This window comes from Dermacentor variabilis, chromosome 5 (assembly GCF_050947875.1).
Source record: "Dermacentor variabilis isolate Ectoservices chromosome 5, ASM5094787v1, whole genome shotgun sequence".
Lineage (NCBI taxonomy): Eukaryota > Metazoa > Arthropoda > Arachnida > Ixodida > Ixodidae > Dermacentor > Dermacentor variabilis.
The window spans coordinates 79464472-79477478 of NC_134572.1; the positions used below are offsets into that span (position 1 = coordinate 79464472).

Below are 13007 nucleotides of genomic sequence, written 5' to 3' on the forward strand. Positions count from 1 at the left end.
AGTTCGCGGCGGAGATGGTGGCAGACCAGGAACTGCCTTCGTCGGATCTGTTGTTGAAAAAGAAGCAGTGATGCACTTTCTTTCAACGTTTTCAGAAAGAGTACACACACTGGCCGCTACCTGAGTTTCTTGTCTGCGCACCCTGACGCTCACAAGAGGTCACTAGTTACCTCCCTCTTGGGCCGTGCAAGCCACATTTGCACGACACCTGAAGACCTAAATTCCGATGCGCAGACAATCCGGAAAGACCTTTCGACGAGCGGTTACCCCCCTGCGCTCACGAATGCTATGGAACACCGTTTATTCAACCCTTTCCAAGTTGGCAGTGCCCATCCGAAAAAAAAAAAAAAAAACGCGCTTCCATACCTTACGTGCCCGGGATAAGCGAGACCTTATCACGTGTGCTACGTAAATATGACGTTGAGGTGACTCACGTTCCTGTGCGCAAACTGAGGCACGCACTCGTAGGTGGGAAGGACATGCTGCCGATAGAAGCCTTTCCTGGCGTTGTTCACAAGATCCCCTGTGCGTATTCCGATTGCGACTACATAGGGGAGACGGGCAACCTTAAACAGCGGCTGCGCCAGTATCAAAGCGATGTGGAAAAAAAAAAGAGCGGCTTCAAATGCTTTGGCAGAGCACGCAGCAACGACTACGCACGATATTGACTGGATGAAGTCTAGTCTAATTGGCCAGGAAAGAAGCTGGAAGGCACGTCTGTACCTGAAGTCCCTCGAGATACAATCAGCAGGACACACGCTCAATCGAAACGACGGAACCATGCCTCGTATTACACGCGGTGCTTGTGCCACATGCTGAAACCTATTTAAGCAGGCACTTCAACCTTTTTCGCCCCATTGTGAACTACGCTTCCGTATGGAAGCCGAAACGTCTCGTCTTCTAACAAGTTTTACTTGGTCGGTGTACGCCTTTCATTGTCATGTCTCATGCCGACCAGGTGGCCTTCCGTCGAACACTCGATTACATGCAGATGTTACATTAACGTGCTTGTTATTCGTTCATGGCGTTCGTTTAGCTATAGCAAGACACCTTGATCTCGTTATTAAACAACCACTACATTGATCTTGTGTTCCTGTTTCCGCATCAGACTCGAGCTGGCTGTATTTACGCCACTGAGGCGTGAGCAGGCTTGCGCCATGAAACGCTCGTAATGTAACTGAAACCATATTACTTGAGGGCTGCAGACCAACAAATTATAGTATTTACTTCTGCATAACACTGCTTGGGTTTGATCGCAAGAGCATCGCCCCTTCAAATTGAAACGATAAACGAAAGTCAGAAGGAGGAAGAGGAAGAAAAGAAGGAAGGAACGGTAGGGAGGTCAACCAGGCGCTCGTCCGGTTTGCTACCCTATACGTGGGAAGAGGTGTAAGGGATGAAAATAAAGGAAGGAGAGGGAGGGAAGAAGGTACCCTCGGTGGGAACACGAGCGGTTTCCATTGCTTCACGCCTACAATCACTCACTGAGGCCAGTAGATTTCATGAATTGTAACAGTGCCCGCGTCGCTTTATAAGCCTGCAAAGTAGGAAGAAACAACCAATGCAGCTGTAAACTTTTTCTATGTAAGAGAACAACTCGAGAAAAAAAAAGAAGTACTTAATTATGCGAGATATAAGGTGTGTAGCGCCAGTTCGGTCAACCCTCCTGAGCCGCTAAAGCGATGTACAGAGAGTGCGATACAGAGAGTGTGGCGTACAGAGTGCGTGTACCACAGACAGCGATAACCTTGTTATCGCAGTTTGTGGTACACGCCTTTCGGGCAAAACTGCCACATTTTTGTTGTCCCCGTTGTTCTGTGCTGTCTGCTGGCCATACAGCACTGCTGCCTTTGCCATTCCTTCCCCCACTTCCATGTGATATTGTTTTATGGTTGTCCCTTTTACTCGGTGCTGCGTTTTCATGAGAACGCGCGCGCCGTTCTATTGCATCGCGCGCCCTGGACAGCTTGGGGAGGAGTAGCCGAGAGTTACTGACGCTTGCGCGTGCATATGAGAGCCACCTCGTTGAGTGTACACGCTCACGCAACCCTTACACATATGTGCGCGTGTGCAGTATGTGCGAGTCTCGATATTTTGAAAACAACGGTCGATCACGCATCGATGTAGGTTGGCTATATAGCGTCGGGGTCAATAACCTTCGCACAGTCTTCTTTCTTCTCATCTCTCTCTCTCTCTCTCTCTCTCTCTCTCTCTCTCTCTCTCTCTCTCTCTGCGATCGATGTAACCTTCGGTTAACGACACCTATTCGCTTTCTCCCTCAATTTCTGTACGCTCATAACCCTGTAGCCTCAAGGGGGCGTTCGTGACTGGCACGTATATACAGCCTCGCATGTTTCCAAGGAAGACCGCGTGGCAGATTGAACTTATGCGCGTGCTCGCGCCGACGGCATCACACGTGCGTGATGTAGAGCATGCTGTGAGGTTGCTGCCCTGTTTCTTCTCTCTGGTGTAGTTTTTTTTTTTTTTTCGTTTCGCGCAGAAAACTGAGCTCGCACACTGTACGCCATGGCGTCGCATCACGCGTGCTGCACGCTGTATACTATACGTGCTATACGCACGTATAGTATACATGCGTCCGTGTAGGCCCAATTGCGTACAGGTCGTGTTTACACTTTACTGTATTTCTCTGCGTGCGCTCCTTGTTTTTGCTCAAAGTTGGCCATGTGTACACTATCTCCTCCCCCGAAGCTACTGTGTGTTTTGCTTATTATGCGCGCCTGTATAGCGTGCGGCCCATACGCTTCCTTGTATGCATGCTAGCAGCCCGTGTACGCGGGCGACTACGCGGTCGTTTTCTTGCGTTTTACGGCCTTCCGCGAGTGGGTTTAGCAGTTCAGAGCGGGGCCGTAAATCAACGTGAGCGCAGCTGTGGAGTATATCCGAGCCTGAAACGGTCCTCTTTAGCATATATGTTCGGCGCAAGTAATCTTGACTACAACTCTTTAATGCGCTGCGAAAACGCGAGGCAGCGAATGATCGTTCTTACCGAAAAAAATAAAAATAAGTAAAGACGCAAGACATATGGAAAGTATTGAGCACACAGTAGGGTGAATGAGCGGAACGTTTGCTTTGCTCGGTTGTACTGCCTCAGATGGGTATATGCAACTTCTGCGAACGAAGAGCTCTGTAGCATTTGATAAGAGCCGTGCGAGTGTCCTCGCTGTCTCGAAAGTCCACTCCGTAATTTCGAGAATGGGGCATCAGTCGATATCTAAACCGTACGATATCAAAACCTCTCTCTCTCTCTCTCTCTCTCTCTCTCTCTCTCTGTATATATATATATATATATATATATATATATATATATATTATTTTTATTTTTTTGAGGCAGTGAGAAGAAGGGAAAAAAGGGGGAATTTTGATCGGAACGAAGCCACGCGATTTCCCCAACTGTGCTCGTGTTAGAAACTTCCTTCGCGTTCACGGGCACGTGCGCGACGTTCGAAGTAACTGCAAACGGATCTTCCTAGGACTCAATCGGTATTTACGAATGAATGCGCAATAATACATGGCGTAATTAAACAGCGGGCGGTAGTGCGCGCATTCGACTGGCTTTTGGAATATAGGGCTCCATAATCAGCACGTATTAATACCTGCCACACCGTGTGTGCGTTTGGCGTTTTTGAACAATGACCGCATTATATGTTCCTAACCCTTTTGACTCGTGATGTTTGGCATCGCACGCAGTGTTGCGCAGAGCAGCGATGTGGTCTGGCTCCATGTACTGTTTGATGTTATTACGCCAACGCTCCTTTCTCTAATTTATCAAGGTATTACTAGCACCGGTATACTGCATATCTCAATGCGCGTATCTCAATGTGTGTCCGCATGTTTTCTTGATTTTTTTTCTCCTGCACTAAACTATTTGCGTTTGGTGCATCTGCACATTACTCGAAAGGAAGTAATGTCGCCTAAACTTTTCGAGCTTACTTCGTAAGAGTAAAACGGCTATTGACCACAGATTGTACTTTTCCCCTTTCTCTACAAGATCCAAGACCTACATACGCATGATTACCAAAAACATTTTATCTACAAGTTTTCCTTCTTTTCTCGTACTGCGTACTAACCTAACCTAACTGAACCTCATGACACACTGCATGAATAAATGCTGATCATTTTTTGTTTATTGTTATTTCACACTACCATGTCGTCTTCGCAGTCCACATATTGTGTTGCCCGTCCTGCTTGGACCAATCTGGTCTGCATTATGTAATAAATCAATGAAGTATTAGACAAATTCTGGACCTTCTCTGTACTCTTCCGGCTCTCCTAAGGCTTGGCGCTTTGTTTATCTATTTCAGCTTTGTCATTGTTTTTGTTTGTTCTTTACGCAGTTCTCATCGAATAGAAGTGAAGCCACGGCAGTTGGAGAGCTATGAAGGCCACTTTCTTGTTTATTCATTCCACAGAAGAAAGGCAAAGCTCGCGCGCGGGTCTTTGGCCTCTCACCTGCCCGTAAGACCAGTGGCCCCCTGGTGGCAGGAGGTGAATAGTCGCATATCACACGGATGGGCTGTATGCGAAGTGAACGAACGGCGCAACGGCCGACGTTGCCTATATGTACTTACAGCCATGAGCGTGTGCGTTATACGCGCTGTGCTATTGGCAGCAGCTTCCAAAAAGGCCTGGTCAGCACATGAGTGAGTGAGTTCTCTGTCGGCACCTCGCTTTGGTGTGGCCGATCGCCGCACACGTTTGGCGCGCGGCACATCTCTCTCGCACGGGGCTTAGTACGGCGGATACGAAGCCGGTGTCAACAGTTCGCACCGGCCACGTTGCCCGTACATCATGGCGCGCGAAAAAGGGGACTCTCCTTTGAGACTCTCTGGAAGTGTTTCTTCGCCTATGTCTGCAAGTATTCGACGACCTTAGATTTACCTAAACCATGTTGGTTATATAGTTAGTTAAATTGGGTTTATTGGCGCCATAGCGATTAAGGCTATGCTGTGCCAGACACACGGTGATAAAATTTCGTTAGTAAATGCAGCATACCCTGCAGAAATTAAAGCTTACGTAAAAAATATGTTTCGTCTAAAAAGCCGGTCACATCAGTCAGAGGTGTCAGCGTATCATCCGCTAACATAACATCAACATTGTCTATGCGTTCCGAGATGTGTACATGCGATTAGAATGCGCATTACTGTTAAAGGTTTATGGCATTTGTCACATGTTGGTTGTCCCTCCTCTCTCAGAAAGCAATTATGTGTGATTCGCGTGTGGCCTACACGAAGTCGACAAAGAATTACTTCGATAGTTGCGAGTGCAGCGAGTGTCGTCTATTCCTGCTTGTCTCCACTGTGTCCGTGTTTGTGCGCTGCTTCACCAGCAAGGTACTATAATTACTTCGATGAAGCGTTCTTGATGGTAGCATCTCTTCCACTCCCCTAGGGCAGGTTTAATGAGTTGAAGTTTATTGTTGTCTTTCAATTTCCATTCGCACTGCCAGTTAGAGAGTAGGGCTTTGCGAACAGCTTGAATCCTATCCTTAACAGGTATGTAAACTTTTGAAACATTCAGATTTCTTGCCCTTGCTGCATATTCATCCGCTTTTTTTCATTTCCGGGGATCGATCCCAACGTGGCTTGGGACCTAGCAGAAACGAACAGTCTGGCCTTTACTTAGGTTTGTTAGTATATTGTAAGATGTTACCTATGATGTGTTCGTACTGTGACTATATTCAGGGCCTTATGTGCACCTAAATAATCTGTATAAATTATTGATTTTTCGCGTTTGACACTTTTAATCTGTTGTATTGCCATCCACAAGACATAACACTCAGCAGTGAAAACTGATACAAACTGTGGTAGTCTAACTGTGTGTTCCCACGTACCTCAATTGCGCTGTTTGTGACACAAATGGGCATCTTTGAGCCATCGGTGTCAAATTCTGTGTAAGTGTCGTGCGTGTCATGCACCGTACGAAATTCCTGTAGTATATGTTCACGAGGCGTATTTTGCTTTCTTTATGTGTGTCAATGAAAAAATCGAGAAATTTCGTGAAATCGTTCCAAGGGGCTAATCTAGCTGGCCTTTGCATGACAGAACGTGCTTCACTAGGAACATTGCAGTCACGGCATTCTTTTTTCAAATCTAAGTACCGTCCTATAGCATTTGGCTTGTTTGTATGGTGTAGTCGTTTGCCGCAATGCATGATAGTGTTACGGCGAATGGGGTCTGACGATGAGCAAACTCTTAGAACGTATGCCAACGTGAGCTGCGTTCTTCTGTGATCTGAAGACGGCTCGTTGCTCTAGGAATACAAACTGCCAATGGGTGAGGTCCGAGCTAAACCATGTTGGCAGGGAAATGAAACATGTAGTACGAGTGCTCGCATTTGCGTGTGAGTGTACCGGAGGTTTTTTTTTTAACTTTGTATAGCTGTGGGCGCGTTGGTTTCACGCAGCCACATACACGTCGACGAATGCTGCGATGAAGATGTGGCCTGCTCAAAGCGCATAGTTATGATCTATAATACTGCGCCTCATTCACGCACACTGGCTCCCGTATAATTCCGGAGTGCTTTAGCTCGGTATACGGTTTCGTCACTCCTAGATCTTGTGAAGAGAGGCGGCCAGGAAAACGACAAGCTTAAACATCCCCAAGCGGCGTGCAGAGTGAACTACGAGGAACACCGTATTGGGTGGATCCGGACTAATTTTGACCACCTGGGTGTTTTTTTTAACGTGTGCATAATGTACGGTACACCAGCTACTTTGCATTCCTCCACCGTGGGAAATGCGACCGCCGCGGTTGGGAGTTGAACCCGCGACCTCTTGCTAAGCAGCGAAACGCCATAGCCAGTAAAGCACCGGCGTGTGTCTAACCAAGACATGAGGACACAAATAACTACATCTTCAAATGCAGCAACAAAAGTGAGAATCGCATATCGCAAAGGAACAGTCACAGTCGTTGACGTGTCCACATTCGAAAAAAATAGCCCGAAAGCTCATTCTAAAAGCACCCCGTTCACCGAACAAACCACAGCATTGAAACAGTGGCCGCGCAGACGGTGCTGAGCTGAAACCGCGATTCGCTTGATGTTGTTGCCTGCAATCCAGTCCCTACAGCCTGTAGGAGAAGCCCGTGAGCTTTTCTTGTTTCTTTATTTTCCTAACAACACTTCATCACGGCGAGCGTCATAATTATACGGAGTGTTGTTGCCTCGCGACGCGTAGGCATACTTGCCGCGATTGATAACGCTGCTTGTTTAACTTAAATTCCTGTCTTTTGTACGCATTGTTGCCTTCGCGTTCTCTCGTCCTCGCGAAGAAAATAAATAAAAATAAATAAATGAAAATGGTGAGCAAACAAGCCGTTCCAGGTTTTACGTGTTCTTTTGGTTCCGTCCAGTCATTCTCAAGGCGTTTCATTCTGCGCCACCAACGCAAAGCTGCGTATACGTGTTACGATAACCCCAGGCCTGTCACTACATCTTATACATCACGCGAAAGCGCTAGAAAGAAAAAAAAAACACGGGGTGGCGCGTACGAACAAGGAAACAAATATCACCGAGCCACCACGCATTGCAAGGAGATCGCGCGCAGCCCCCCGCCGTGAAGACAATGCACCCGTTCTCCACTGCCGCATGCGACCGACCGCGAATTGAGAGGAGGATAGAGAAACAAGAAAGCGAGCGAGGCGCGAAGCCGAGCCAAGCCAAGTCAAAGGCGCGCATAAATCACGCCACCCGTGCGCTCTCTCTCTCTCCGACCTTGCCTTCCATAAGGGATGCGAACCAAGTGAACAAAAAAATCATCGGACAGAACAAACTCGCGGCGCGCTTTCATGGTTAGTTAAGGAAACATGGAGTGGGTCCTGACCACTACTATCTGTGCGCGTTTTCTTCACCGTGCGAAGAAAGAAAGAAAGAAAGAAAGAAAGAAAGAAAGAAAGAAAGAAAGAAAGAAAGAAAGAACAGTGTAGGCGCGTGTTGGCGCTCCGTCGATGCGGATGGCTTGGAAAGCAGCAAAAGCGTAGCCGGAGTCAGAGACGGGGCCGAGCACTGCGCGCCAGACGGTTCCCGAGCACGTTCGTGGCATGTTTATGCAGCCAGGGGCCAGAGGGTTCAATGCAGAGAGAGAGAGCGGGCGAGACCTTTCTCCCCCGCTCGCGTGCGCTCTCTCAAACGGGCACGTAACCGACCGGTGCGGAATTCAGTCTCGTTACAAGGATCCCTACAGGAGTCAATGTCGCCATAACGACCTGTACCTAGCAAGCTTCGCTTCCGCACTCGCAAGCTGTACACTCCTACCAGGAAGCGCCGTTGAAACTGATTGGCCCAGCCGACGCAGTCTAGACAGTGGGCACGAACCATTACATGAGAGCAATATCTCTATCTACATCTAAAACAGCGCCGTGTCTAGCCAGATCTCTCTTCTCCCCCTTCGTTGGTATTCGTTGTTCTGGTTCTAAATTCCATGTATCAACTATTCCAAAATCAAATCCTCTTGAAGCTCGATATGTGCACATATATATGTGCGCTAACATGCCCTCAGCTAAATTCATAGAGTTACATTGTAAGTTGCTTAATTAGATACAGAGCGAGCGGCGGATCTAAGGCAGCATCAAAGGAGTTGAGTGTGTGTGTGTGGGGGGGGGGGGGGAGACTAGACCTGTCTCGCTTTTCTGGTCCTGCTTGTGCACAAAGCATAAGCACAAACTTGTGTGAGACTAAGTTGTGTAAGTTGTTACAGTCAGCGCATGCAACTCAACGTTGGTTTCGGCAAGATTCAAACCGCCATAGCGTCCGGGTCACCGGGAAGTGAAAACGCTCCCGATCCAAAGCTGAAAAGGTAATGTTATTCCCTGTCATTCAGGCCTATTTCATTGCAATATCAATTATAGATAGCACTCCACGCGAATTCTCTCCCTCGCCGTCGCCATGGGGCGCCGCATATCTTTAGGTATATGTATGCTATATAGGCTTATCCATGCCGTATATGCGGTTTATATTGCTACACTATTCAATCGCTAAAGTTACTCATACCAAATATTACGTTTATGACTAGATTATTCCACAGAATTTCGAGAATGGCAGCCCGAAAACAAATTTCACGAAACATTCACAGCGTATACCTTTTATCGTAGATCTCAGAGTGCAAAACAATATCAGTGCTTAAACCTGAAAGTGATCTAAGTTCACTGGTGTGGCTTATTATGGGCAGCTTATAGTGATGTCCGTGTGGCGTCACTGTAGGCCCTACACAGCGTTTTAAAGCTTTTAAAGGTGCCAGAAATTTTGGCGCCTTCGCGTATGTCGCGTCCGCGCTAATCGGACGCGCGTATAGATAGAACACAGTCTGAGAAGTTAAAGCGACGCTAAACCTTGCTATCGCAGTCATTGCTTCTCTCTTTCGTGGTGAGCGGCGTTTTATACTGCTCACGCGATTGGGAACGTTTCACAGGTCCAGTTATTCTCAAAAATTCTCTGGCAATTAATTACGCACGCATCGATATTTCGCGAACTATATTTCACACGCACGTGCGCTATTTTGCGACGCCCGCAGTCCTACCGAGGACGTCCCTGCGCAACAGAAGCCATAATTATTATTCATATTAACATAATTATTTGTTTTGAAAACGTATATACGCAGACAGAAAAGAGATCGAATCAGGCTGGCAACTGCCACCGGAAGGACCACTATAACGCCTGATAGCGAACGATCGAACTACGCGAAAGACGTTACAAGATGGCTTCAGGAGCGCTATATAGCACCACTTTCGAGATATCCGGCCTTAAAATGGGTTCGTAACTACATTGACATTCGAGTTCAGTGCTCCCAAAAGCGTGCTTCAGACAGTTAGCGATAATTTTGACTGGAACGCCAACACATTTTTAGCCTATTAGGGGGCATGTAAGCAGATACATCGAAAGTGGAGCTAGCCTTGGGATTTCTTCTCACCAGGAATGACCTCTCTACTTCTCGGCTTCAATTTCGCAATATATGGCGTCCAGAACATGGTGGCTATATGACCATTGCGTCTGGAAAGCAGATACGGTTTGGTACGGGCTTAATGTATACTTGGCGAGCACTGACGCTTATCGCTTGCGTCATGTTTGTGTTTGTTTGTAACGCTGGCGTCATTTCTTGTCAAGCATTCTTTTTCCCGGTTCATTGCTTCGAGAGAGACTGTCGCAAGGCGCCGCTACCCGTAGTCTACTTCGACGCCCAATCTTTAGTGCTATAACCGCAGCACGTCTGCGCATAATTATGCGCACCTGTGTTGACATGCTGAGCCTGCATCTTCTAGAGAAAACATTGAGCCTCATTTGGCGCACTGCCGTGTGCTGCTAAGCGCATCCACGTTCCATTCACAAAATCTGAGCCGGTCATCGGCTAGAGCGTGCGGAACGCAGCCGCGGCAACTTCTACACGAAGAGCGAGAAAATTCGCTCCGGAAAAAAAAAAAAATTCCGCAATATCGCGAGGACCAGTCTGAGCGACAACTTTCCGAGAGCTGTCAAGCTCGGCGTCGCACTGCGCCCGTGAGACGACAGTACAACGGCGCGAGGCTCTCTCTCATCACTTATCGATGCGGGAGCGCCGCACTATGCAAGATTAAACTCAATAAGAAACGAGGCCAGACAGTGATGACGGAGGAGTGGGGAGTTGTCCCCGTGGGAGAGCATCTGGCTCTGCAGAGAGGGACACGGGGACGGGAAAGGGTTCGAGGTGCCGCCGAGGTTGTGTTTAACAAGAACACTGGCTCGATGGCTGGCAGGCGCGCAAATTGGAGCGTACGACGACGCGAAGGCTTAGCGCACGCGAGGCGTGCGAGAGACGGACGCAATCGAGAAACGAGTGCGGCGGAACAATGCGGCCGTTAATGCTCTGTTTGTCTTTGCGTCTGGCGTTATAGGAAACGTCCGGCGGCGCGACGACGGTTTCCCGCTGTACACGGCGCACACAGTGCCATTGTGAGCAGTCTCCTTCTTTCCTGCCTCCACGGCGCGGGGAAACCCAGTTCGCGACCCTATACGCAGCATCTTGTTTTTCGAAGCCTGCGGTTCCTGCGCGTGTGCAGGATAGCGCTTCCTTTTGTTGCGTCAACGAAGGAACTAACGGAGCACTTGTTTTTCAAGTCTCACACAGCCAGTCGCGCGCTATAGTGTAAAGTTGTCGTCAAGCGCCGATGCGTGCGTTCTTTTTTCTTTTCTTTACTTTTTTTTTCTGGCGATTCGACTGCCTGGCCACCGAAGAAATGCCTCTAAGAGGAAAAATTGATTTTGTTTCCTTTTTTCTCGCTTTCTTCTTTCGCGCATGCTTCTTTTAGCGGTTCTTTTAACGCCCGTTCTCTTTGCTTCGATCGCACCAGTTGCATGTAAGTGCACTTTTGCTTTTGTCGACCTCGACTCATGCTAAAATAACGCAATGCTCGCGCTTTTGCATGTAGTCACTCTTCTGATAGTGAATTGTAACAAGGACATCAGACTGATTGATTGATTGATATATCGATCGATTGATCGACCTACTGATTGGCTCGTTGACCTACTGACTGACCGACTGACTACCTGACCTGCTGCCTTGCGGGTCCTTGAGCCTAGTCCTACAGATATTTCAGTAGACAGTTCCTTTTCGTTCGGTTCATGTCTAAACAGAACGAAAACTTTAAAAAAAGTTTGTCTCTTTCTTTCTCGCACTGAGGCAACCCCCCAAGCGAGCGTACCCGTGATTCACTTGTGCAGGGAGCCCCCTGGACCTGCAGAAGCTCGGCCTGAGCGAGGCGGCGCTCCTGTACGGAGGCCTGCCCTCCTCGTGGTTCCTGCAGAACCTGCCGTCGCCGGCACTCATGTACCAGGCCCTGGGCGGACTGCCGTACCCGCCTTACCCGTACTACCACCCGCAGCCCGCGTACCCCTACCGCTCGTCGGGCTGCTACTCGTACCCGGTGGCCAGCGGGTCTCCACCCGTGGGAGCCACGTCGTCGGGACCGGTGGGAACTGGCGGTGCTGCCGCCACCGGAGGAGCGGCCGCCGTGGCCGCCGCTGCCGCAGCCGTGTACGCCCCGCACCTACTGGCCGCCCAGGTCTGCACGAGCGCTCTCGAAGTCGGCTCTGTTGCCGTCGAAAACGTTCTGCGGCGATGGCTAAGGCGAGACACCTGGTGACAGATGTGACCGTTAGATAGGTGGCGTATTCAGAAAAAGAGCTAGATAAATGTTGTGGCAGCCAAAGTAGTTATAACACGAGCCCTACGGGTCGAAACACTAGCGTCATAGAAGCCACAGCTCCTCCGTAACTTAACTCGCGTAACAAACGGTAGGCCTTTGTACGTCTAACAAGTGATGTATTGCAGGAAGAGTCAAGAGAGAGAGAGAGAGAGAGAGAGAGGTAGAAAATCCAGGGGGGTTAGCCACTGTACGTGTAAGCGTTACCAGGGGTAATCAAAGCAAAAAAAATAGAAGTAGGTTCCGTTATTGATACATCTATAAATTTTTCGCTTATCACCATCATTCATCCTTCGTTTTCTTCCCCGTCCCCCATTTGCATTGCAACGTAGCAGGCATGAGGAACGTTTAGCTCAGGCGGACCTCCCTGCTCATCTTTAAGTTTCTCTCTTTCTCTCCCTTGAGGAAGAGAGAATAGGTTGTTGGAAGAGCAAAATTCGCAAGAATATGGTAAAAGATCAGCTCCCTTTCTTTTCCTTTTAAATTTTTCTTTTATTTGAATGGTTCATTTATTTTTTCCTCAAATACATAGGTCGCTAGAGAGCGATTGTGCTGTTCGTAGTCTTGTTTTGTCCGTAATATTTTTTTCCGTGCTCATTTAATTTATTAAATATCAAAACAGTCGTTGGAGGCGTGTCGAAAGTCTAAATAATCCTGTATGCTAAGATAGTTAAGCTGTAGCTCCAAAGAGCGCATTCTTTTTATGTTATTATGTTAATACAAGTCTTTGAGAGAGAAAAAGCATTCTTTAACGAATTCCGGAGATGCTTGCCTCTTACGCCTAGCGTGCTACCCCAGATGACGAGGATGACAAATGAA

The 13007-nt window shown here is 48.2% G+C and overlaps 2 protein-coding genes across 3 annotated transcripts in view; one reads left to right on the top strand and one right to left on the bottom strand.

Annotated features, from left to right (window-relative positions):
* The window catches only part of LOC142582853 (uncharacterized), a 365477-nt gene that overhangs the window by 302681 nt on the left and 49789 nt on the right, over positions 1-13007 (bottom strand). The window lies entirely within an intron of this gene.
* The window catches only part of LOC142582849 (uncharacterized), a 203115-nt gene that overhangs the window by 168509 nt on the left and 21599 nt on the right, over positions 1-13007 (top strand). For both annotated transcript variants that reach the window (XM_075692929.1, XM_075692930.1), the window contains exon 2: positions 11707-12047. In XM_075692929.1, the coding sequence (XP_075549044.1) occupies positions 11707-12047 (341 nt within the window). The remainder of the gene's footprint in view (positions 1-11706; positions 12048-13007) is intronic.